Here is a 23,875-nt window from a genome sequence, read left to right as displayed (position 1 = left end):
CAACCTGTGTTAGAGGATTTTCAAACTTCCTACAGAGCCAACTGGCTTCTGGCAAGCAATATTAAGGTCTTTCTAGGAAGGTGTCTGGGCTGTTTTGTCTATGCAGCATCAGTCATATGACAAAATTTGAGGTTCACATGGGCTAGTTGCCTTGTCAAGTAGCCAGCCACAGGAGAGAGTATCCTTGAGTGTACTCTATAAAACATGCACACCTACAGCTTTCTGTATCAGATGAGTGGCTGGACAGGCAGTCTTGGAGTTGTTTCAGCAAGAAGAATGATGAATGGGTAAGCCACCTGGCCATAGTCCCAAGTTTGCATCCAATTCTGCATGATAATATTAACAGAGATGAGGAGTCCTTAATCTTTGTCTCTTTCTCTGACTCCATCCACTTTGTTTGCATTAGAATCTGTAAAGCTCATTATGCCCCCAGTAGAAATGTTTTAAACTTTTAAGATGTCATGAAACTTTGACATTTCCATGACTTCTGTGTCCTCTGTATAGACAGCTGCCTCATCTACAATTTGGCATGCAGCATTAAATTATGTGAGGCTTCAAAACAGGTATAATAGTTGGGATAGCTGCTGGAAAATACTGAACATTTCTTAAATGAAATTTCTAATTTTCAAATTCAAACCTTTTACTTGATGGAAAATGGAAATTACTATTACTTGCACTTGAACTAGGAAATTATGCAGTTGGATGATATCTTTCTATCAAAAAAACCCCTGAAAATAAAAAGATAATATACTTCAGTAAATCTGGGCAAAACTTGGACTCTTCAGAAAGATGATCCTTCTATAACCAGAGTGTTATTTTATGCCGGAAACAACTTAGGAAAACAATGAAACAAGTATTCATTTGCAAGTGTAATGTCTCTGATTACAGTCCCCAAGTTGACATTTACTCAATTTAATTACAGAAATTGTGGATTGTATTTATATTTTCTATGCCATCTTTCACAGCAGAGGGATTTAAAACATGTTCAGACCTACAGTGTCCCAGTTACTGTTCCATCTTACAGTCTTCATTTAATAATATTTTATTTTCCATGACTGTAGAATGAAAATGTCTTCTGGATTTACCTAACCCTGGAATTAGTTAATTTACCTAAAATAGTCAAAGATGTTGTACGTTCCAGAGGACTCACATAAATACGAAGCCAGGAGGTTCATTTAGGTTTAACCCTTATGCCCTTGAACACAATAGAGTTTACATAAGTATTTGAGAAGGGCAGATGCAGACCAATTAAAGGAATATATTTTCCAAGCATCAAACCATTGTTTTCAGGCAGTATGCTGAAGCTCTTAAATTAATACATATTAAAGCTGTTACGGGCTCAGTAGAGTTTTAGGCTCAGGAGAAAGCAAAGCAGATGAGAGCACCCAGGGGGAGGTCAGGCAGAGGCTGCCTGTGAGACAGGCAACCCAACATCCAGCTCCCAGGGGGTCTGCCTGGGCTGGGGGTGGCTGCAGGCTGCTCCTCAAGCCCACCCAAGGAGGAGAGGGCACAGGCATCCTTCTCATTAATCCTTTCAACATCCCAGGAAAAGTTGTGGGCACACTGAGAAGGCTGCAACTGTCTTCCTTCTGATATTTGCTAAATAAAATAGAGGAGCAGCTGTTTGGTGGGAAATATGTTTAAGATAATTTTTTTTTTAATATTTAAAAATAAATATGCTTTTAATATATTTCATGAGGTATCTCACAAGGAGAGGTCTACTTCCAGGCTACTCTTACCCTGAAACAATCAGGAAAAGTCTGCACTTCATATCCCCTCACTTCAGGCTAGCTACTCATGGCAATCCTGACCAGCACTAGAAAAAGATTTTCAAATAATCAGGTTTGCTGCCCTGCAATTTTAGCAGGTTGTTAAGGTGGGGACAGGACTTTCTTAACTCTGAACTATGACAAAGCCTGTCTTGAAAAATACCCAACTGTGTGGCTGCAGGCAGGGGCAGAGCCAGAGCAGAGATCAGGTGAAGAGAAGGAGGAATGAGAGGGCACAAGTGAAGTGGAAAATACAGTGGTAAAGCTGTGGGAGAAAAGGAGGGTGAGAGGAAAGAGTGCAGAAGCACACTGAGGAGGAAGGAAGAATAGGAGACACTTCTTGCAACCGGTGAGGAGCAAAAGAGTGAGACTGGACCATCCTTTCTGCTGAAATAAATTACCTATGGTCTCTGCTGAGAGAAGCAGAATGAGTCTAGATGGAGAAACTGAGATGTTAATCTAGGCTGGTGGCAGAAGGAGATGAAGGAGGAAAGGATGGAATGTGTAGAGAATTTCTTTTAACCTGTGTAATAGACTTGTGGCTCTGCTAAGGAAAAGAGAGAAAACAAGGATCTGGGAAATAACTATGTGTTATATTTCAAGAAGGAGGAGGACCTACTAATACTATGTTCATCTTACAAGCATTAAAGCTTTTGAAATATTCACCTGTGTATTCAGCTGCTGTTTCACTGTGATGTATTCACAAGTGACAGGACTGGTTACCTTTCTCATTTAAACTTTATCATTTAAACTTCGAGTTGTATTTACAAAAAAAGTAGACTAAGTAAGGTGCCTGAGGTATTTTTTTATTTATTTAACTTTCTGGAATATACTTTGGAGTTTTTCAATACATTTTTGAGCTAAACATCTATGTCCTGACTGTTAATTCTCTAATATGATCCATGAAACATCTGACATCTGAAGCTCATGGGGAAGAGGAGGGAAATTGCTTTCAGATCAGCATTTGCTGCTGTGCTTCCACTTGGGGAATGAATGTCCATAACTGTGGGAGCCATGAAATTGTTAATTAAAGACTTCATAGCTGCATTGCATCCTTTTTTAAAGATGAAATACAAAAAAAAAAAAAAGAAAAAAAAAGACAAGAAAAGAAAAGAAAAGAAAAGACAAGAAAAGAAAAGAAAAGAAAAGAAAAGAAAAGAAAAGAAAAGAAAAGAAAAGAAAAAAAAATATTCCTATAAAGCTATGCACATGCAGATTTTAAGATAGTGTGTGGCCTCATTTCTCTACTTAATTACCTTGATAAATCAGGAGTAGGATGCTGCTATTTGAAGGTGATTTGTATGGTAGGTGAAATGAGTGAGAGAAGAGTTTTCTGCAGCTTTCTTTTGTTGGCCTATAGTGGTATATAATGCACTCAGTCAAAAAGGTGGTACTGATACTCATGCTAAAACCATGGTTATAACATCAAAAGGGTTTACTGCAATAAAACTAAATATTGCAATAAAACTAAATTTTTGTGTTACTATTACCAAAAAAATGCAACACCACTCAATTTTTCCTATGGCGCAATTGCTTTCCATATATGCGTATTTGCATATATATACATATATATGTATGTGTACATATATATAAAGAAGTAAGATTATATACACATAATCTGTGTTGATAAATATATGCACATGCATTCTGGATGAACTGTGCTTGCTTCATTAAAATGGCTAATTTTCCCTGGAAGGGGAAATAGAGGGAGTGACTCTAACCTACTACCAAGAAGCCTTCTAACTTCTTTTCTCTCCATGGATTGTAGAAAACTTGAAAGATGTCCACCTTAACCAAGGAACCAAACCTTTGGACAGCTCAGTTACATAAAATGAGGGGTTTGTTTTCATTTCCTATACTATATACTCAAAATACAGTTGCAGCACACAGAAGATGCAGTATCTTTCCAGCTATCATTCTTCTCTCTTTCCTTGTTACCAGGGTTTTGAAAACGAGATTATGTCCTGACACAGTTTCTGAGATTTCCTGAATTTATTTGTTTGCTCTTTATTCCATAAGGAATGATTTCTGCCAGTTTGAATATATTTCTGTGGGGAGTGCTGACATTCTTATCCACACTTCAGTTGTCATTTCTAGGCCAGACAGTTAATATGATTTCCTAGTATGAGCTACTTACTGCGTACAGTTTTAACATGTGTTAAAGGCAAGTTTGGTAAAGTGCAGAAATGGCTTATGAAAGAGATGGATATTAGGTGAGGTTTGTTGGGTTCTCTTAGGTAAACAACTCTCTCTACAACTACCTGAAAGGAGGTTGTAGCCAGATGGGGGTTGGTCTCTTTTGCCAGACGACTTTCAACAAGACAAGAGGGCATGGTCTTAAGTTGTGCCAGGGGAAGTTTGGGTTGGATATTAGAAAGAATTTCTTTACAGAGAGAGTGATCAGGCATTGGAATGGGCTGCCCACTGAAGTAGTGGATTCTCCATCCCTGGAGATAAAAAGAGACTGGATGTGGCACTCAGTGCCATAGTCTAGCAACCACAACAGTGGATCAAGGGTTGGACTCAATGATCTCTGAGGTCCCTTCCCAGCCAATTCTATGATTCTATGAAAGTCAGCTAGTGTGCAGCTTGGATATGTTCCTGCTAGTGGTAAAGGGAAATAGGGATGGACTTCATAGTCTGATCCCATCTTTCTCACAAGAATACGGGGCAGTCTGTGTCTATGTTTGTAGATAATACCAGAAGAGGAGGGCTGTGAGCCTGCAGAGGAGGGATTAGCATTCCAAGTGACAAACTAGAATGCAGAGAGGACGAATCACCAGCATCTGGACAGGACCATGAGCTTCTCTCTGGGAAAAAGGATGAGGGCTGTAATGGTTCCCAAACCAGGTTTTTATCCATACCGTGGTGATTTTTCACAAAAAGCTGAGGTTGTGCTGAGAGGCAGAACTGAGTGCTTCACCCTCCCCGTGGCAGAGGTGATTGTCCGGCTGAGCCTGGTGCAGGGTGCTGCCTCAGGGAGATGTGTGGGCTAATGGCAGAAAATCAAGAGAGGAGTGTCGTAAGTATGTAAAGGCCTAGAAAACAGATGTGAGGAAATACTGGGAGAAATGGAGGTTGTTTAACATAAAAAAAACTAAGGGAGGACATGATAAGAATCTTTGAATACATTAAGCCCTCATGCAGAAGTGAAAGGAATCGTTTATTCTCTTATCCTTGGAAGGCAGAATGAGAAATAGCGGGCATGAAAATAAAGGTAAGATGTGAGGAGAAAGTTTCTGACAATGAAGACAGATTGCTTGGCAGACTGTAGAAACCCTGTTACTGAGCATCTTCAAGAACAGCATAGAAAAATGTGAGGCAAGCACCTTACCTGGGACACAAGGCATGGAATATGTAGTGTCTCATCATCCCTTACTAGCCTTTTTTTCTTTGATTAAAGATGAATTAAGAAAGGAAAAGCCCTGAGCTGGGCAAGTGTTCTCAAATGTAAACCATAATAGAATAACTCTGGGCTGGGTCAGAGAAAGTGTTGAGAACTTGTGACTGCTATCAGTGACCTCACCCAGAGAAGAAAAAAAGTAGAATTTCAGCTTTGAGTCATAAGCACTGAATTTATATTAACTTTTAAAGTCATTGAATTATTTTCACAGTGAGCAGGTCTTGTCGTTGCTATTACTCCTATCCTGGCTGTTGCAAAAGCTTACACTATATTTTGTTTATGACTTTTCTGAGAATTTCAGCCTCTTATGAAATGGGATCCCAAAGGGCTTTTTTAGTGGGTTTCCGTTTTTAAACTTCTCAGATTACTTTTCCACAATAGTATTTACCCACATTTTGGCTTTTTCACACAATGTACCAACCACTCAATGAAAGTTATGGTTGAATTTGGGGATGTGCCTTCAAGTGTAAAGTTGAAGTGTAATAGTTTGAAGTGTAATAGTAGAAGTGTAATAGTAGAAGTGATATGTACAATATCAACAATATTGTTGAAATAATGCAGCCTAAATAATGTCAATGGAATATGATTTCCTAGAGAGCAGTGTTTCAGAGCTACTGAATGAGTTTCTATGTACTGTTTGTTGTGGTTTTCTTAATATTGGAAGGTGACCCAAATTAAATTACTAGAAGAGGGGGAAAAAGAAAAAGCTCCCGTGATTAAGCAACAACAACACAAGTTAGAACTCACAGCAACAAAAAGCTTGTATGCTTTTCCTGAAAAAAAACCAACCAAACAAAAAACCCACCTTATTTTATTAAAATTCTAGAAGTTCTTGGCATGAATAACTTTCAACACAAAGGTTTCATTTTCCTGAAAGAAAAACAAACAAACAAAAAAACCTGCAAAAAACCCACTTTAGAAATTCACCGTTTGGTTTTTTCAGCATTTCTCCCAGTTTGTCTCACATCACCACTAGAGTCTGTCTTTGCTGTACCGCTCTTTTTGGGAACACAGATAAACTCTACTCTCCTTGGAGTGGTCAGAAAGTGTGTTTGCTACTTTTTGCCTATTTTCTTTTTATCTTACAAGTGTTCTTTATCCTAGTGAAAAAGAGGAGTTTATCAGTACTGCAGAATGAAATCACTTTGCCTAGGTGAAAGCAGAGGCTGTGGCAGCATGAGGCTTTTTCCATCCTAGGGTTGTTTCTTCTTCGTTGAGTCAAATCTGTGTCTGTATCTCTCTGTCAAGACTTGCATCCATTTATTCTACATAATTCTCCAAATAGTGATCGAATAGGAACAGCATCTGATTTTTACCTCTGTAGGAGGTGTGTAAGGTGATAATTCAAAAGCAGAAGACATTTTTTGCTAAACCTCTTGTCTGTCTTGCTCTGCTGGGAATACTTTTTCATACCGCTTGTATTCAACCTGGAAAATTTAGAGATCAGGTCGTTCACTGGGGCAGATACTCTAGACAGGGTGTTTAAGGCATGCATAATTTTTCAAGTATAAAAAAATACATTGTGGACAAACATTTAGAAAATTTTTTTTTTCTGTCCTCATCAATACAAAACACCTCATGCTATGAATGGGTCTTGGGGAAAACTGTAACTGCTAAAATAAAAAAAAAAAAAAGGAAGCTAGGCTTGCTGGCTTTCTCCTGTCCTAAGTTTCCTGTGTTCTCTCATAACACGAGAAGACACTCCAGACACCACATTTACTGGGGATTACCTTTCTTGGGGTTGAAGCCTTTGGCCTCATTCTTTTCCTCACAGTTTGAGTGTTCATAAGCCCCTGGAAAGACACTGTCTGTCATGTCTTGTTGCTTAAATATTGTGATCGAGCCTGTAAATAATCTCAGACTGCTCTGACATGTTCACAATAGCTTTTGTTCTACTTCTGTACCCATCCACTTCCATTCCTTAAAGTCCCCCAGCACTGTGTGTTCCATTTTAGATGTGGTATGTGATGGTTTGACCAGAAATGCCTCAGGAAAATCAGACTGATACCTTTAATTTTTATGGATAGTAATAATGGTTTGGAAAGTTAAAATTACTCCTCTGTGTCAAATGATATTGTTAGACCTGCTCATTCCTGGCTTGTGAGGTTTTTTTCCTCCTTTGGTGAAAGTTGTTGGGAAGTGGTCAGCTGAACAGTGGTACCCTGCAGAGTGATGTGTTCATGTAGGGCTTTTTCAGCTGTGCTGTGTGCAGTGAAGGCTACGTTAACACCAGATGCCAATCATACACCAACAGTGGATTTGCAAGATTATAAGACAGAAAAAAAGATGAAGGTTAAGTACAGGGCACAGTAGAGATTACTTATGGTAATGAATTGTATAATTTTTCTAGACAGATCTGGATTAATGTTTATCCCAGGCAAGAGATTACTGTATGTCTGATTCTAGTTGTAAACAGACATTATTAAACAGAAGGTTTATGTTCATGAAATGCGACTATGGGTGTTAAAGCACTTATGATTTATTATGTGCAAAGAGAAAAATTAACCTGTTCATCTGCTATAGTATGAGATGTGCTGTGGATTTTTGCATAATTTGGAAGGCATCTGCTCCTTTGGAATACAAATAACCAGTGAAATGAGAAGGATTCTCCTCTCATTTACTCTGATCCTATACTCTACACTGCAGAGGAGCTGAAGTGGTGTAACCAGTAAAAGAAGAGGCTTTTGTGCTTTTATAAAACAACAATATTTCCATGAAGGATAATGTTGTCACAGTCTATTTGCTTATGAATCTTTAGGGGGTTTGCTTTACAATAAAAAAATGTTAATGTACATAGAGCTTAACAAATGACCTTATTTGGGTTTCCCAAATAATTCCCTTTCACTGATAGAAAACATTATTTAGAGATGTTGAATTAAAAAAAATCTCTATTTTTCACATCATTTATGTTGCAGCCCCTTTTTCTTCTTTTTTATTGCATCACTGCTCTTTAGCATAAGTGAGGCATGGGTACAACATCCACACTTTTCAATATTTTCTTACTTCAGTTGCTAAATAATCACACTTGAGTCAGTGACTGCTGTGTTGTGGGTAAGCTGAAAATTACCTCTGAAGGAAATTATTAAAACTCAAAAACTTTCCTTCTTTCATAGCAACGTCTTTACTTGCTAACAAGGAAATATCTTTACCCTGTGAAAGCAGAGAAAAATGGCAGTAATTGAAATCTGTTAATTCTATTTACAGGCTGTATTTGTAGCCAGCTGATTTTTGCATAATGCCATTTGAAATTATCCATTTAACAGTGATGGGTGATACAACTGCATTGCTCTCCCTCCACTTTGTAACTGATCTGTCTACTTATAGATTGCATTGGACATGTTGCTGATGCTTTATTTGCAAAATTCACTCACATATGTGAGATATTTGTCCATTAAGTCTTACTGACTTTGGGGAGGCTTCTCAGATAAGTAAAGATACTGCTGTATATTAGCAAAACCAACCCCATCTGTAAAAAAACAGGAATGTGGATCAAAAAGGCCTGGAAATATTGTGAGGTATGTTAAGTGAATTAGGATTTATAGCAGTTAAACTAGGTCTGAATAAAATGTAGCCTGATCAGATGTTCTAAATGCTTCCATTAAAAAAGCTGCAATCTTAAATTACCATAAAAACACTTTATATTGCTCTTTTCTATTTCTTAGCTGTTTTTTATATTTGATGCAGTAATGTGTAGTGTATCATGAGAAAAATGTAACTTTAGAATTTGGAACATTTTGCCTAATTATCAGATTTTACAACAGCTGCAAAGTGTGAGTCCAGACTTGAAGTTCATAAACAAATTGATCAACCTGTAAAAGCTTCTGTGAGCCATGTTAAAGGGTCAGTGTAGCATCTGAGGGCAAGAGGGACTTCTGGAGGTACCTTGGATGCGGGTGAGAGCCCTTCAGGAAGCCAGGGTCAGCTGAACAGCTCTGCTTAAAAGTTTTTGCAGCAAAGCATTGTATTTTGGGAGGCACTGAAATATATGTGGCTCTCTTTTCTTTACTGTGTGTTGGCAGACATCTATAAGTCATGCAGATGACCTCCATCTTCCAAAGAGAAGGAAAGCTAGAAATGAAGACACATTTCTGTTATCAGTCTGCTGTGGGTCATAAGTGGAACTGGTGTTATATTTTCCTCTGAAAGCCGTGTAGCTTTGACATGGTGTTTAACAGTGTTAAGCTTATTGCTGCTGAGCTAAACATGTCTGAAGCAAACGATGACCCTCACGTCTTTGCGATAGCAAAATGTCTCCCTGATGTGATCCCGCAGACTTGGAGCATTAAGTTAATTTTCCCCTGGATTTCTGAGCTGCCTCTTCTTTGCCTGGCAGAGAGCTCCTGAAGAATACAGCTTCTGACCGAATGACAGAATGTGAAGGGTGAAATTAGATGCATTCAATTAGGAGATGACAAAAAGCCTATCTAAATATTTGTCAGAATGCTACTTATGGGGGTAGTGTCCAGCCCAGACAGTGAAATGGGACCAGTCTTGGGACTCTGTGGTCTTGGGTGGAAGAAAAATAGGGAAATCATCCAGATTCTTTATGAGCTTGGAGAAGATAATGGAAAGTATCAAGTGGGCTGTTCTGCTTCCGTGGCTCATGATCCCTCTTGTGTAAGCTCAGATTAGTTCTTTTTTTGTATTCAGTTAATACAGAATTAACCATTACAAAGTTTTCTGGACCACTTGAGTAAAGAGTGTTCTTATTTGACTGCTCGAGGATGGATAATGCAGTGAGTTATAGGAGGTATTTTTAAAAAGAGAGGTTCTACATTTTCCACAATAATAAAAAAAACCCCACTAGAAAACAAACAAAACCCAAAAGCCACAAACCCCAAAGAAATTAAAAAGTCAGGGTGAATATTTCAGATGTGAAACTGTCAGGCTTGAACCAGAAGGTTTATCAGTTTCCCAGAGGACAAAACAATGTTCTTGAAAACTAACATTCCTAAGCTAAACAGACAGTGATTGAGATGTGCAACTTGGTTTGGCTACATCTGTCTATCTGTGAATGAAATTTATAGCAACTTTTAAAAGTAAGAAAGCAAATCCTTGGCTTGTAATTTCCTGCTCAGAAAGTTTTAATTAAGAAAATTTAAAAATTAAATACAGCATATAGTTTATGTAGTTTACCTTTTCTTTTTCATTCCTATTACAGCAGTTCAAGGGAAAATGTGGCTATGAGGGGGTTAATCTGGCTACATAAAAATCCGTGCTGTGTATGATAGTAGTAAAGCTTGTGATCCCTTGATCTTTGATTAGATCCAAGCTAGTAAATATCTTGTGTTTAATCAGAATGAGTTGTTCTGCATGTAGTATAAGTCACCTTCACAGATGGGATGTAGCAGCAGAGTTGTTCACGAATATTTGTTTTAATCCCTTCCAGAGCAAGCACACTTTATGTTTCTTTGTTGTAAATCATATTCAAGCAAGTAAAGACCAGCAGGAAGGAAAGACATTTACTTGCAGTCAGGAACAGGACAATGTGGGCACCTTTTTTCCTTTTTAAAGAAAAATGTAACTTATTAGCATCTAAAAGGTATTTTGTACTAACACACCGTGGCTGCTCCTTTAGAGTGTGATGAAATTATCATTATCCAGAATTTAATCTTAAACTATTCATACACATTTCTAGCGTAGGAGACTATAAATATATGGAGATTAAGATTTATTTTGGTAAATGTTCAGCATCTATTATTGTTCTGTATTTGAAAGATAGTTAGCTAGAGTAGTGCTGTTCTGAATGCTGGTAAACTGAATTCTTCCAACGTCATCTGTAAGGCCAGTAGTTTTCTGTGGTATGTCAGCGTCCTATTTACCTAAATCTGTCATAATTGCCTTCCAATACGTCTTCCTCTGACACACCAAATATTGAAAATGAGCAGGCTCTTTGCTGGGAGATTTTCTACTGAATGTCATTTTTCTGTGTTCATAACTTGATGGCAATAACTGGACGACCTGTAGTTAAATGCATCTCAATTTCTCTCACTTATTTTTCCTAATCACCACACAGAGCCTTCTGTGCTCAGAGCTGTGATTAGATTTAACCTGCCATCATATCTGAAGAACTTTCTGTACAACATATTATACATTGCAAGAATTATATTATATAGATGGTGAGTCTAACTGTAATATATAAATAGATATAAAGATGAGCTGCTCTCATGCCAAAGTTAATTCCTGATTATTTTTTTTTCTGCTTTTAACAGGAAGACTGGAGAGCCCCCGCTAATAAATGGCTGGATTCCTTACCTTGGGAAGGCTTTGATTTTTAGAAAAGATGCTTTCAAATTCTTACTGGACCAACAAAAGAAACTTGGAGATATTTTCACTGTACATATTGCTGGTGAGAAATATTTTAGCATTTCTCTTGCTGTTTTCTATCAGTGAAGTTAAATAGTAATTTAAGTGCTTAATTTCTTTCTTAGCTTAGAATTTTTCTTTACTAAAGCCTTTTTTGTGTAGCATGGACCAATAACAGTTTCTTAAATTCACATGTTTTGTATGCACAATAATTACTCATATGAAATAATTAAGAGCATGTGGACTTACCCACAGCTATAGGTGTATATGCATATTGACAAGAATTTGAAGGCATGTAATGTATGAACATAAATTTTGCCAGCATATTTAATTGTATCTTGTTGTGGGATTTTTCCCTAAAGAAGGGAGAACTAACATCATCTTGACACAGCACAGAAAAATATCAGATTAAATTTAGAAAACACTTAAGAAAAAAAAGTGCAGAATATGTTCTCACACATTTTACAACTGGTTGACAGGAACACAAGGGAATGAATGACACATTGACTCAGTGATACAATCAGGACTGGAACACAGAAACTTCCCCTTGCCAGCCTCTTGCTCTGATCATGCTTGCTGAAAATAACAATATAATAAAGTATGATATAACCTTGCTGCTTTCTATATTTGTAGCTGTATTACTACACCAGCTTGAATATAAACATTTGAGTGATTTCACATAGACACTTAGCTGTAAAAAAAGGATAGAATGAAACTAGAATCTTGAATGAAACCTATGTATATAAATTTACATATCTATACAGAGTTCTGTGTTCTCCTAAAATCAATTCAAAAAAATTGCCTTTTCCTCTGTTCAGAAAAAGGCAAACTCTTATTAGTGTAGGTGGATGCTATGGATCTCTTGCCCCTTTACATGATGATATCCTTGTTCAAATGATCAACTGTAGACTTTAATATCTCAGTTTTAGCTATTCCTGTATTTTGAGGGAGTTTCAAATAAAAATGTAAAGAATAAAGTATGTTTTGTAATTTCATGGCAATAGCATTAGCTTTATATTCCCATATGAATAATATTTTGCAATATTTTTTTCCCTTTAGAAGTCAGTTAGTTAAAGTGCAAGCTGTATATTTAACTAATGAATTTTTTCTTCCTCTAACTTAATCTGTCTTTTTTTTTCCTTTGGAAGAACACTTTTACTGCTGTTCTGTTAAATGCATGCTTTTTTATTCAGTCAGGATTTTTTTTTCTTTTGAAACCAGTATGCTAAGATTATTTCCATTTTGAAAGTGAGTTTGACACATTACAAGAAAGACCAAATTTTGTTGAAATACATTCTTATTTATTGTTAATGTACATCTATTCTGTGTACTATCGTGGGTTCCTAAAAATACAGATTGATATTTATAATCAAAGACTGCCTTAGTGCATTCATAAAACCAGATAGTCAGACCTCAGATTTTTGATGTGTTCAATCCAATATTTATTTCTCTTACATTCTTTATTATTTTATGCAAGACTATATTTAGAGATCTGTGTTTTTAAGCCATCTATGAGTGTGATATAGTTTCACAAATTTCTGTCTGCGTGCTAAACAAAATTCCATTTCAGCTCATCTGCCTGTGTTCAGCTGCTTTGAGGAAGCACTCCTTGATAAAGGCTGAGGTAAAAGGAGTGAATTCTGGATATCAGTTCAGCCTTATGCAGGGAAATCTTTGACTTTGTGATCTTGTCATAGCGGAGATACCGCTTCAAGTTGTCTTTGTTCACTATAAAATGACCAACCATTGAGACTTCAATAAGGAGAAGCAGTTTGTCATCCACAAGTCAAGGAAGAAGCTGAAGCTAGTTAGTGGCTCCTATCATGCCCTGACCCGAAGACGTACAGGATTTCTGTCTGTCTCACTGATTTGACAAAGATGATGTTTATATGTCCGGCAAACGTAGTGTAGCCTGTTGTACGTGGACTATCATTACATTGCCCCCCTGGTTGGTGTCTTAAGGTCCTGTCAAAAAATTCTATCAATACGTATTGTTCTAATTATTGGTTCTCAAACTAGTTCATTTGGAAAATGCGGAACGATGCTTGGAGTTTCTGGCATTGCCCCGTACCGGTAACGCGATTTCGCTGATTGTACTTTCCCATGTGATGAGCAAATGATTGTCATCCCTAAAAGTCGCAAGGGACATGGATGTCATCTTAATAAAGAAATTAAAAAGCACATCTTTCTATGTGAAACAATGTAAATTCCTGACCTGTCGCAGAAAATAGTTCTCTAATTGGTTTTGTGTGGTGGTGCAGCAGAATCGTTTTCCCCAAACGTCACGCCGGCGAAGCACCACTGTACATCATTGTCAGCAGTTCAGCAGAATCTCCCTAATAAGAGGGTGATTACGTAAATGCAATAGTCTTCAGGAAAAAAAAAAAAAAAAAGAAAAGAAAAAGAGAGAGAGAGAAGAAAGAAACGAATAAGGAGAGGAAATAGAGATGAGAGATATTCTGATGTGTTGAGATGACCGTACTGCCCAAGCCAACCTCTCTGCTTGTTAAGGGTCAGCAGCATAGGCAAGCAGCTAGGGAAGAACTTACATAGTTTGAAACAGTTTTGTCTTTGTTTCTAAGGATTAAACTTTGTCTCCTTTTCTTGACAAGTTATTAGGAATGATACTACAGTTTACAACACTCTCTCTGAGACTAGCTCAACTTTTAATGAAATAATCTCAGTTTTATTACTAAAGACACTTGCATTTTTGAATACTGCTGCTTAAGCCATTCTTTTCAGTCACGATACACCTACAGTAACATATCACGTTTTTCTTTCTTAGGCAAAAGGTAATTTGCATTAACTCCTTACCAAGCTGAAGCCTGCTGCAAGCATTACTGAAATAACATCCATCATTAGATGCCATCTGAAATGCTTGTCTTTCATCATTAGGATTAAAAAGCTCCAGAATGCATTATTAGAGTAATTTCTTAACTATCATACAAATACTGACTTCTGTGCTCAGATTTACTGAAGTTGACAATTTTCATATTTGCCACATCAATCTACTATTTCTGGGAGACCATATAAACTAAAGGGAGATAACCAGACTACTTGCAGCATGGGTCTAATGCAGTCTGAAGGATTGGATGGGAAAGTATGAATTCTCTGTAGTCATATTTAAAAAAAATAAATCAGTTTTTTTTTTACAGAAACAAGCATAAATTTCTTATTTTGACTTGTTTCTGTGGTACTAAATAAAATAGCCCAGTGACTTAAACTATTGGGATTTGGACTGTGGCATTTTGTTATGGAAACACCTATGTAGTTTTTTGTGTTGAAGGATTTTTTTTTTCAATCTTAACAAGGAAGGGCTTGATTCCCAGTGGTTTCTATATCAATACCTCTGATATTTAAGTCTTCCTGGCTTGTGGAGCGTGTGACGTGCTTCCACTTTCAGCTCATATGCCATTTACCTTTACCAGTGCTCTGATGGCAACTCATGGGCATCCAAATTTTTTGTTCCATTTCAGAAAAGGCTACTTTTAAGAAAAACCCTTCAACACAACATGGCATTAGTTACAGTAGAAAGGCATAGTAGGAGAGGAAGGGGGCTGTATTTTAAAATACCAAATAATAACTGAAAACTTGAGGAAAGATTTACATTTGTTGGTTTCTGACACCAGCAGAGACAAAAAGTGGAAAGAGACTTCATCAGGGAAAACGACAGGATTTAAAAAGCAAAATTAAGAACCATATTGACACTTACAAAATTTAAAATCATAAGTGGAGGTGAGAAAGTTTGTTCCAGTTCGGATGTTTGCTGCTCAGGGTAGAGGAGGTGTTGGGGCACAGATTTGTAATTAGCAATCTGTTCCTCTATGGAAGAGACTGGGGTAACCAGTGTAGCTGCGTAGTGCATCTGTGTGCAAGCATGGCTGTAATTGCTAAAGGCTCCCATACCCACTCTCACAACAACAATTTACTAACTGCAGTTAATTAGCTCTAGATTTCAGTCTTTTTCTAATTAAGAGATCTAAAATTAGATTCTCGGTGAGGTACATAAACAAGCTGCCTTTGTTATAGAGGGGTTCCACTTTTCTGACTATGCAGACCTTTACTGAATGTGGTAACAAAAGTATTTTGCTTTATGTGTTTGGATATATTGTCGACTTGCAGTGATGTGATCTGGAGGCTGAACTGATTCTACAAAATTAATTATATTTTGGTACATACTTACTTTTTGCTACCAGGAACCTGACGAGAATGATAAAAATCGAGATCTGTTAGACTCTGTTTTCTCAGAGATTTTTCTTTTCCAAAGGATGTGCTAGCATTGACTGAGTTTTGATTTTAAATTATTGTTAAAATAGTTTGTTTGTCTGAAAACTCACTTGCTCAAAATCATTTTCCTCCTTAAAAATGATGAGAATTGATGTGCGTTTGCTAAGTGTCTGATTAAAGATCACAAAGAAACTCATATTTTGCATCAGAAATAAGCAGATGGTGGACAGATGGTTTAAATTAATATTAATTAAAAATCTTAACTTAAATTGTTTACCCTGTAAACGCAAAGTTAGGAAGCCAGCTTTCATCTTTAGGGTTAATAACACTCCAAATCTATTTATTAAAAATTGCTCCAATGGGCATTCTTTCCAAGCTTTGATTGCAAAGATGGTAGCCTCAATAAAGAACATGACAGTGGGTGAAAGCTTGAAAGAGAGAGCCATTCCAGGATTCCTAACAAAGATCCTACAGAGGTTGAGACTAAAAATTCCTGTCAGCCTATGTGGTCTGGGAAGGATGAAATGGTCAGATAAGAGTACTGGGAATTTAGGATCCTTTTTCATGCAGATTTCTCAATACATTTATTCTTCAAAAATTAATTTACATCTGTGGTTTGTTACGGTGTGGTGAAGCGAAGTCTACGGGTATCTTAAAAACCTTCACACCCTGTTGACAAAAAAGGGGTCAAATTCTATCTCAATTTAGGCCTTGCATTTCCATACTGGTTCACTGGAATTGCAGTGGATATAACTGGGGGAGAGTTGGTAATTGCAGAGGAAGTCCAGAGTGCACCCAGATTTGCCATAGAGCACTGTGTGTATAACCAAGCCAGAATACAGAATAACTATGATGCTTCAAATGTCACTATATGGTAACCATGGATACTTGTTGACATTTTTACTGGTAGTGACTACTTTATCTCAGGACATCTGTCACAGAGCCAAATTTGGTCCTCAGTTGAGCATGTTGTGTTCCCATTAAAATCAAAGGAGATTTTTCCCTTTAGTGAGACAGAATTGGACTGTAAGTGCTAGAAGCTTTGCTATTTTCCTGAGTTTATCACTGGGATGTTCCACAGAAGATATGTATATTTTCATGGATACCCTTTTTCCCTAACACACCTCTCCATTCAAATTAAGAATTCATTTAGACCTAACATGGGACTCATCTATAAAGAGTTAAGATTTAATTGAGTTTGGGGAGCTTCAGTGTATTGGTTCCTGATAGTTCACCAAAGTGCTCTTATATAGTAGTTGACTTGAAGTTTAGGGAGAAATTGCAGGATTTTTCTATCATGGGCAGCTTTAAAAAGCATTAGACTTGATGCAATCTTGTCCCTCTGTACAAGCAGCTGAAGGTACAGCTGTGCCACCACATTAAGTACCTTGGGAAGGGTAGGAAGTTGTTGGTGCACTCTGGCATGATGGATGATAGTGCTGTAACAGTGTGCACACAAAAATGGTACCCATGTTAAACACAGGAGCATGCTCCACTGTAAGAAATGGCTTCAAAATGAACTCCTAAGGTACTCAGGATACTGATGCTAAGCATGTTCCTAAAGAAAAGTTAGCAGAAGTCGAGGAAAAAAACAGATGTCAGAGAGGCTTTAAATGTTGCAATGGGCAGTTGAAGCTGTAACTGGAGGATTTTGAGTCTCTGTGTAACCTACCTGTAGAAAAACTACCTAAGTGGCATTTTTTCCATGCTAGCCTCCCAATCACTTTCCTCTCCGCAGGTGAAATGTGCGCATATCTTCCTTTCTGGTGGTAAAAACCTACAATTGTCAAATGATGCTATGAGTCCACATTGTATTTTTGTGACTTATACCAGTGTATTAAATGATTTATCCTCGAGTGCCATGATTGTGGGTCACACCCTACTGTTGGCAAAATGAGTAGATCAGTCTACATGGAAATGGCTTCATGCTGAAATTAGAAGAGCCATAAAAGCATATGCAGGCGGAATCTGCATCCTGACAAAGAGAAACAGTATTGCTTTCTTTCCAAAGCTAAATAAAACTTGTTACATGTTCCTTCCTTCTTTCTCTCCTCTCCTCTCCTCTCCTCTCCTCTCCTCTCCTCTCCTCTCCTCTCCTCTCCTCTCCTCTCCTCTCCTCTCCTCTCCTCTCCTCTCCTCTCCTCTCCTCTCCTCTCCTCTCCTCTCCTCTCCTCTCCTCTCCTCTCCTCTCCTCTCCTCTCCTCTCCTCTCCTCTCCTCTCCTCTCCTCTCCTCTCCTCTCCTCTCCTCTCCTCTCCTCTCCTCTCCTCTCCTCTCCTCTCCTCTCCTCTCCTCTTTTCCTCTCTCTTCTTCTCTCTCTTTCTGTCCCTTTTCCTTCCTTTTTCTTCCTTTTTTATTTTGCAGATTTCTTCAGGGGTCTTTGCTTTATAGGGATTTTCTTTGTGCTTTTCTTCCATACATTGGCTGGGCTTGTTTTCAGTTATTACTTCTGAAAATGCTACCAGATTATAAAAATGCACATATCTCATTTTTTTTTTTTCTTATCTTCTATTCAGGTAGATATATTACCTTTATTATGGACCCATTTCAATATGTCTATGTCATCCGAAATAGCAAGCAACTTGAATTTCATGAATTTGCTGATAAAATGGCTTCCAAAACTTTTGACTACCCAGCCTTGTCGAATGGAAAATTCCCCGATCTCAAGGAAAACCTGCACAGAATCTACCAGTACCTACAAGGCAAGCCTTTGGATGTCATTTCTGACCACATGATGAAAAATCTCCAGGATATATTTGAATGGAAATGCTCACAAGCAACAGATTGGGAAACAGAAAAAATGTACAAATTCTGCTGCTCTGTAATGTTTGAAGCCAGTTTTGTAACACTATATGGAAGAGTTCCTGCTGCAGATGGCCACAAAGTTATTAGTGAAATCAGAGACAAATTTATCAAGTTTGATGCCAGCTTTCCCTATTTAGCTGCAAACATACCAATTGAGTTGCTAGGAGCTACCAAGAAGGTTCGGAAGGAGCTTATACATCATTTTTTACTTCAGAACATGACAAAATGGCTGGGAGGGTCAAAAGTGGTCCAAGCCAGACAAGATATATTTGAGAAATATGAGCTGCTTGGAGATTATGACAAAGCAGGTAGGAAACTTATGAATGATTGCTTGTCTCAAATAAAATAATTTACTATAGACCTTTGAAATAAAAAGGCAAAATGGCGACCTTGAAATTTTTTTATGTTCTTTCTAATTGGCTAATGATAAAATGTTTTACTCTGAAGCAACCCTCTATGATAATTGATTTTTTTTTTGTGCTGAGGTGGTAAAACAAGATACTTAATGGTGATAATGAGAAAGATTATAACTGAGCTGCATTTCCTCCCCTTATTCCCCCCACCCCCCCGACATTACATTTCAAACTATTCTCATTAAGCAGAAAATTAGACTTCAGAAGCCTATTGGTCCTCATTAGCATTCACTGATCCTTGGCTGGGTCTGTGTCCTAACATCTTTTAATTAGCACACTGCAAATCTAATCAGTGTAATAAACGCTATTAATCTTCCTTTTCACTTATTTTCTCCCAGCACATCATTTTGCCTTCCTGTGGGCCTCTGTGGGAAACACGATTCCAGCTACATTCTGGGCCATGTATTATCTTCTGCGGCACCCAGAAGCTCTTGCAGCGGTGCGTGACGAGATTGACCATTTGCTGCAGTCAACAGGTCAGAAGAGAGGGCCCAGGTATAACATCCACCTCACCAGAGAACAATTGGACAACCTGGTCTACCTAGGTAATTTATTTTTATCTGCTAGGAAGAAAAGAAGGGCTCTCCCAGCAAACTCCGTTTATCACTCATTTCTGTTTACCGAGAAGGTGGAGGACACAGCTGCCTAATTGACATAATAACACCCATTTACATCAATTATAAATTATGTAGTTTATAGCTGTAGATACTCTCATTGCATGTAAACATTAAAGCCTAGGTAATTAACTGTGCAAGGTATGCAAAAGGCTAAATCGAAGCTTTGCAATTATTTGAAAAAAAGTTGATGCCTATTAAGTTGTTTGATTCCGAGCATCTGCCGAAGTGTTAATGCGTTTCATATACGTCTGTATGGCACTGCTGAGAAAGACCCTTCTCTGAAATTGAAGTGGGATAATGTATTTAAACTGCAAATGTGATTTTTTTTTTCCCAAGGAGTTTGTTTAGCAAAACAAAAAAGGCTTCTAAAGCGGCCTTCAGAAGAGCAGCGTCTCTGAACAAAATAATGAAGGGAAAGCTTTACAAGTTAGAAATGGTGTTTCCAATATTGAAAAAAAGTACTTTGATTCAAAATAAGGGAGATACGGATATTACAGTTCTAGATCAATGTTTCAGAAGAAGACCTTTGCCAGTTGCCATTAGAAGCAGTTTGCTCCAAGAGCTCAGTGAGCCTTCAGAGAGCATAAGCTGATGATGGTTTCATTTTGTTTGCTAGGGCACAGGCATTGGCAAGATGAATGCTAAAATTATCCTGGAGGAGGGAAGAGGGTGTAGAGGGTAGGAGCCTTTACCATTAAGCATCTGAAAGTCTTCATAGGTACTGTTAGCAAGATAGCAAACAGCTGAATAAAAGCATGAAGGCTCAATATTCCCCTAGTTCTAACCACTGAAATAAGCCCCCTGTTAAAACTAAGCTCATCAGTCTATATGTTTTGGTGGTTCATGGCCTGAATTGATGTTCCACTCTTAAAAGAAGCTGTGTCAAGATAGGGTGGTAGAGCAGTAGTCTCCTGACTTGGATGTAATAGCTGCCATTCTCCTGGTCCAGCCAACGTGGCACATGCCAAGACCCTGTGTTCAAACTTGCATAATTTCTCATAGTACAAATATAAAATTGTGATTGATCCAATTGATTTGTTAAAGCATTAATGTTCATCTTCTGTAGCATGAGTCAAGTAAGTTGGTTTCATCCAGAGTCAGGGTTTGGTGCAGATTTGTCTCTAACTGATGGAGGTTGCTTTTTAAGTAGAAGAGATACCTGATTACAAGATCACTTCTGAAGAACATGACAGGCTAAGCATTTAATGGACTTTTAAGGAATAAAAATAAAATTTCTTCACATCGGTTAGAATCCACCACAAATAATGGAAAATGAAAGTTACTAAGTGTCAAGAAGATCAGGAGATAATTTATTTTGTATTTGGAACCCAAGATAGGAATGGCAAGGAAGAGAAAGGAAATAAAAACCACAAAGCACCCTAGAAGTGTAGGAATTAGGAAAACAAAAGCATGTACTTCACTAAAACCATCTGCTGCAAAATAGTATGGACAGTTTCAAACACTAACTGTGTTATTCCTCTGCTACTCCTTGAAATCTTGAAGTACCTTGGTAACATGTGATTTATGTGTTGAGAGGGAAGTGCCACATCCTACTTTGTAGTATTCTTTTAACACTTTTGTTAAATTTTATAATCGTGTTAAATGTAATGTGGTATGAACAGAAGCTAGACTTCAATTCTTCTGGCACTTAAGTCATAAAGGGCTGGATACTGTCCCATAAAATAATAATATAGAAAAAAAATCTGTACCATAAGAGAATTAAATTCATGCTTCAGTGCCAAAGGGTAAGGGATGTTTTCTTAATAATTGTGTAGGAGGGACACAATTTGCACTGCTTACACACCAAAAATCTACATGTTGAGGGGAGGTTGTGGGCCAGTACTGCCTTTGCCCTTGCAGCTCACTGACCCCCACCTCTGAGATGGAGCTTTTCCTCTTCCTGCTCTCCCTGTGCCTACCCAGAGCACAGAAAACCAGGATTTGTGTCCCTGCTCTTGAGTAAGGCAGACCAGGTGGGAATTTTGTACCTTCATCACCTTGTCATCTCATTCTCCTGTTTTACACACTCTGATTCTCTGTCCTCTTTTTGTCCCACTATAACAAGAGACTTTTTTTTGGATTCCTCATGTTACAGAGAACAAGAAAGCATTGCTAAAAAGTATTTCTCAGGAGGCAATATTGTTATTATGGTCAGATTCTTTGGGTTTAGGGAACAGCGTGGCCTGATTTACTTATAAATTCAAAGCATGAGTATGTGATTTTTTTTTTTAATTTTAAACAAAGCTTTCAACCCACAGCAAACCTGGCAAATTTGGGCCTTGATCCTGTTTTTCCAATAGCACTTCTGGAGCAGCACACTTTGTTTTGTCTACCTAGGACTTTTCCTTGTACCCAAAGGTGTGTGGTTCTGTGAGCAGAGTAACATACATTATTAGTCATTACAGCTCACAATGGAGCTCTAATATAATAATCAACACACGAGAATGGTCTGTCGGTTTTTATGCTTATAATGAAAATGCAAAGAGTAAAGCAGCAATATACTTCGTGCATTTTTAATGCTAGGCATGTTTAGTCAGTTCGTTTGTTTAATATTAGTCCATTCATTTATATGGTGAAGTATTCTTGCCCCGGGTTACTGCTGAATCCCGGATATTTCCTGCGAAAAGAGCAGAGCCTGAAAAAATGTTTCCTACGCAGTAAAGGATTGGAACCCAAAAAGAGCTAAGACAGACTGCATAGCCATAACACAAATGCTGAGCATTAAAATTGTTGGTTGGATTGAGAGGAATTAATACATTTTCCTGGAATGGTCTGGGCAGTACTGTTTAGTTCTTAGTAAGATGCAAATGTACTTGTTTCAGATCATCATTTGTGTTGGCACACCGTGGTGCCTGCAGATAAATGACCCCCCCCCAATATTTGCATACTCGATAGCTATTTTCCTACAATACACTCTAATAGTACCCTATTACCTGCTATGTGTTAGTGTAAAATTAACAATCCATTATACACAATAAGTTTTATAAAACATTTACAGATCAAGATCATGTTTAATTAAAATTAACTTGCCTACGAAAGCCAAATGCACTTATGATTCGCAATGACCTTTTATTACCTGCAGTCCCTTGTTTTGGCTGGATGATTGACAGCTTGCTGTTTGGCTACCATGTTGTATTTCAGCTGACAAGACTTTTCATTTTAACTCAATTTGCCTGCCTATCACAAGCTGGTGGCAGGCCAGGCTCAAGTCACCCAGCTTTGCCTCAGCAGCTTGCTCTATTTCTCATTAGTACGCATTTATTCAGTGGAAATTGGAAGACAAATGCTTGAAGGCATGTGAACTAAGTATAGCAAATTAGGGTTTAAAGACTGAATATTTATAAGTATATTGAAACAGTTTTTTTAAAAAAAAATCTAGAATGAATTGGGAGCTGAGTGCTAGCTTTAGTATAAGAGAAACGAAGAGAGAAGTGGGAGGATTCTAAGAATAACAATACTATGAGAGAGCTATCTCTTTTTTTTTTTCCCTCTCTCTCTCTAGAAAATATGTAAAATCTCTCTGACAACACCTTATCAAACAACAGCCTGGCTTCTTTATGTAGCACTCACACAGTGAAGTTTAGCATCTCATGTGTGTAAGAAGGGGAGAAAAAAATGAGGGTCATGTTCATTTGCTGCTTGGTTATCCCTTGGTATGCTTTAAATTGCCTTGTTTGTTCGGCACAAGCACAGAAACAGATGTTGCTCTACCGTGCTGGATAATTTACTGTATCTCATGGTGCAGAATGGAAGGCCTCCCAAGCTACCCAGCTGGTCTGTCAGCGGCGATGGCTGGTGTCTGCTGAACTATGACAACTGCGAGTAAAGGCTGCAGTTTTATTGTGCAGTTGTCATTCCTCTCAATGTATAGCTCCGGCATTTGTGGAAAGCTGACTGTCTATTTTTTTTAATGTGAGCCTGCAAAGCCATATAAGCTCCATTCTCCTTTGTTGATCATAATGTGACTCATTACTTTTGTCATCTAATGATTATCGGCATGATCGCTCAGAGCAAGAGCCAAGCTCGCCTTCCTCACATAACTGGTACTGGAAGGTAAAACAGATTTGTCATTTACGATCTGACCACTAAGCCACACTTTGTGCTCCATTATTGTGATTAACTTCTGCATAAGAGATGCTGCCCAATTGTCATTTGGGATCCGACAGAGGGCAGGGACTGCTGCTTTTCGGGGACGACGTCCACCGATAGGATGCGACCGCATCGCTTGGGCGGTTAAACGTGAACCTGCTATTTTGCAGCGGCGCTTTAATAATAATTTTTCCTTTGTTGTTGGTTGTTGTTGGGGGCTTTTTTTTTTTTTTTTTCCCCTCCTTCC

General features: G+C 37.9%; 1 protein-coding gene across 2 annotated transcripts in view; it reads left to right on the top strand.

The window, feature by feature from the left end:
• LOC103527051 (cytochrome P450 7B1) overlaps positions 1 to 23,875 on the top strand; it is a 122,741-nt gene that overhangs the window by 90,082 nt on the left and 8,784 nt on the right. For both annotated transcript variants that reach the window (XM_030444431.1, XM_030444429.1), the window contains exons 2-4: positions 11,385 to 11,521; positions 18,221 to 18,817; positions 19,261 to 19,467. In XM_030444431.1, the coding sequence (XP_030300291.1) occupies positions 11,385 to 11,521; positions 18,221 to 18,817; positions 19,261 to 19,467 (941 nt within the window). The remainder of the gene's footprint in view (positions 1 to 11,384; positions 11,522 to 18,220; positions 18,818 to 19,260; positions 19,468 to 23,875) is intronic.

This window comes from Calypte anna, chromosome 2 (assembly GCF_003957555.1).
Source record: "Calypte anna isolate BGI_N300 chromosome 2, bCalAnn1_v1.p, whole genome shotgun sequence".
NCBI classification, from domain to species: Eukaryota; Metazoa; Chordata; class Aves; order Apodiformes; family Trochilidae; genus Calypte; species Calypte anna.
Note: the sequence above shows the minus strand (reverse complement) of the source record. Positions and strands in the feature narration are given on the sequence as shown.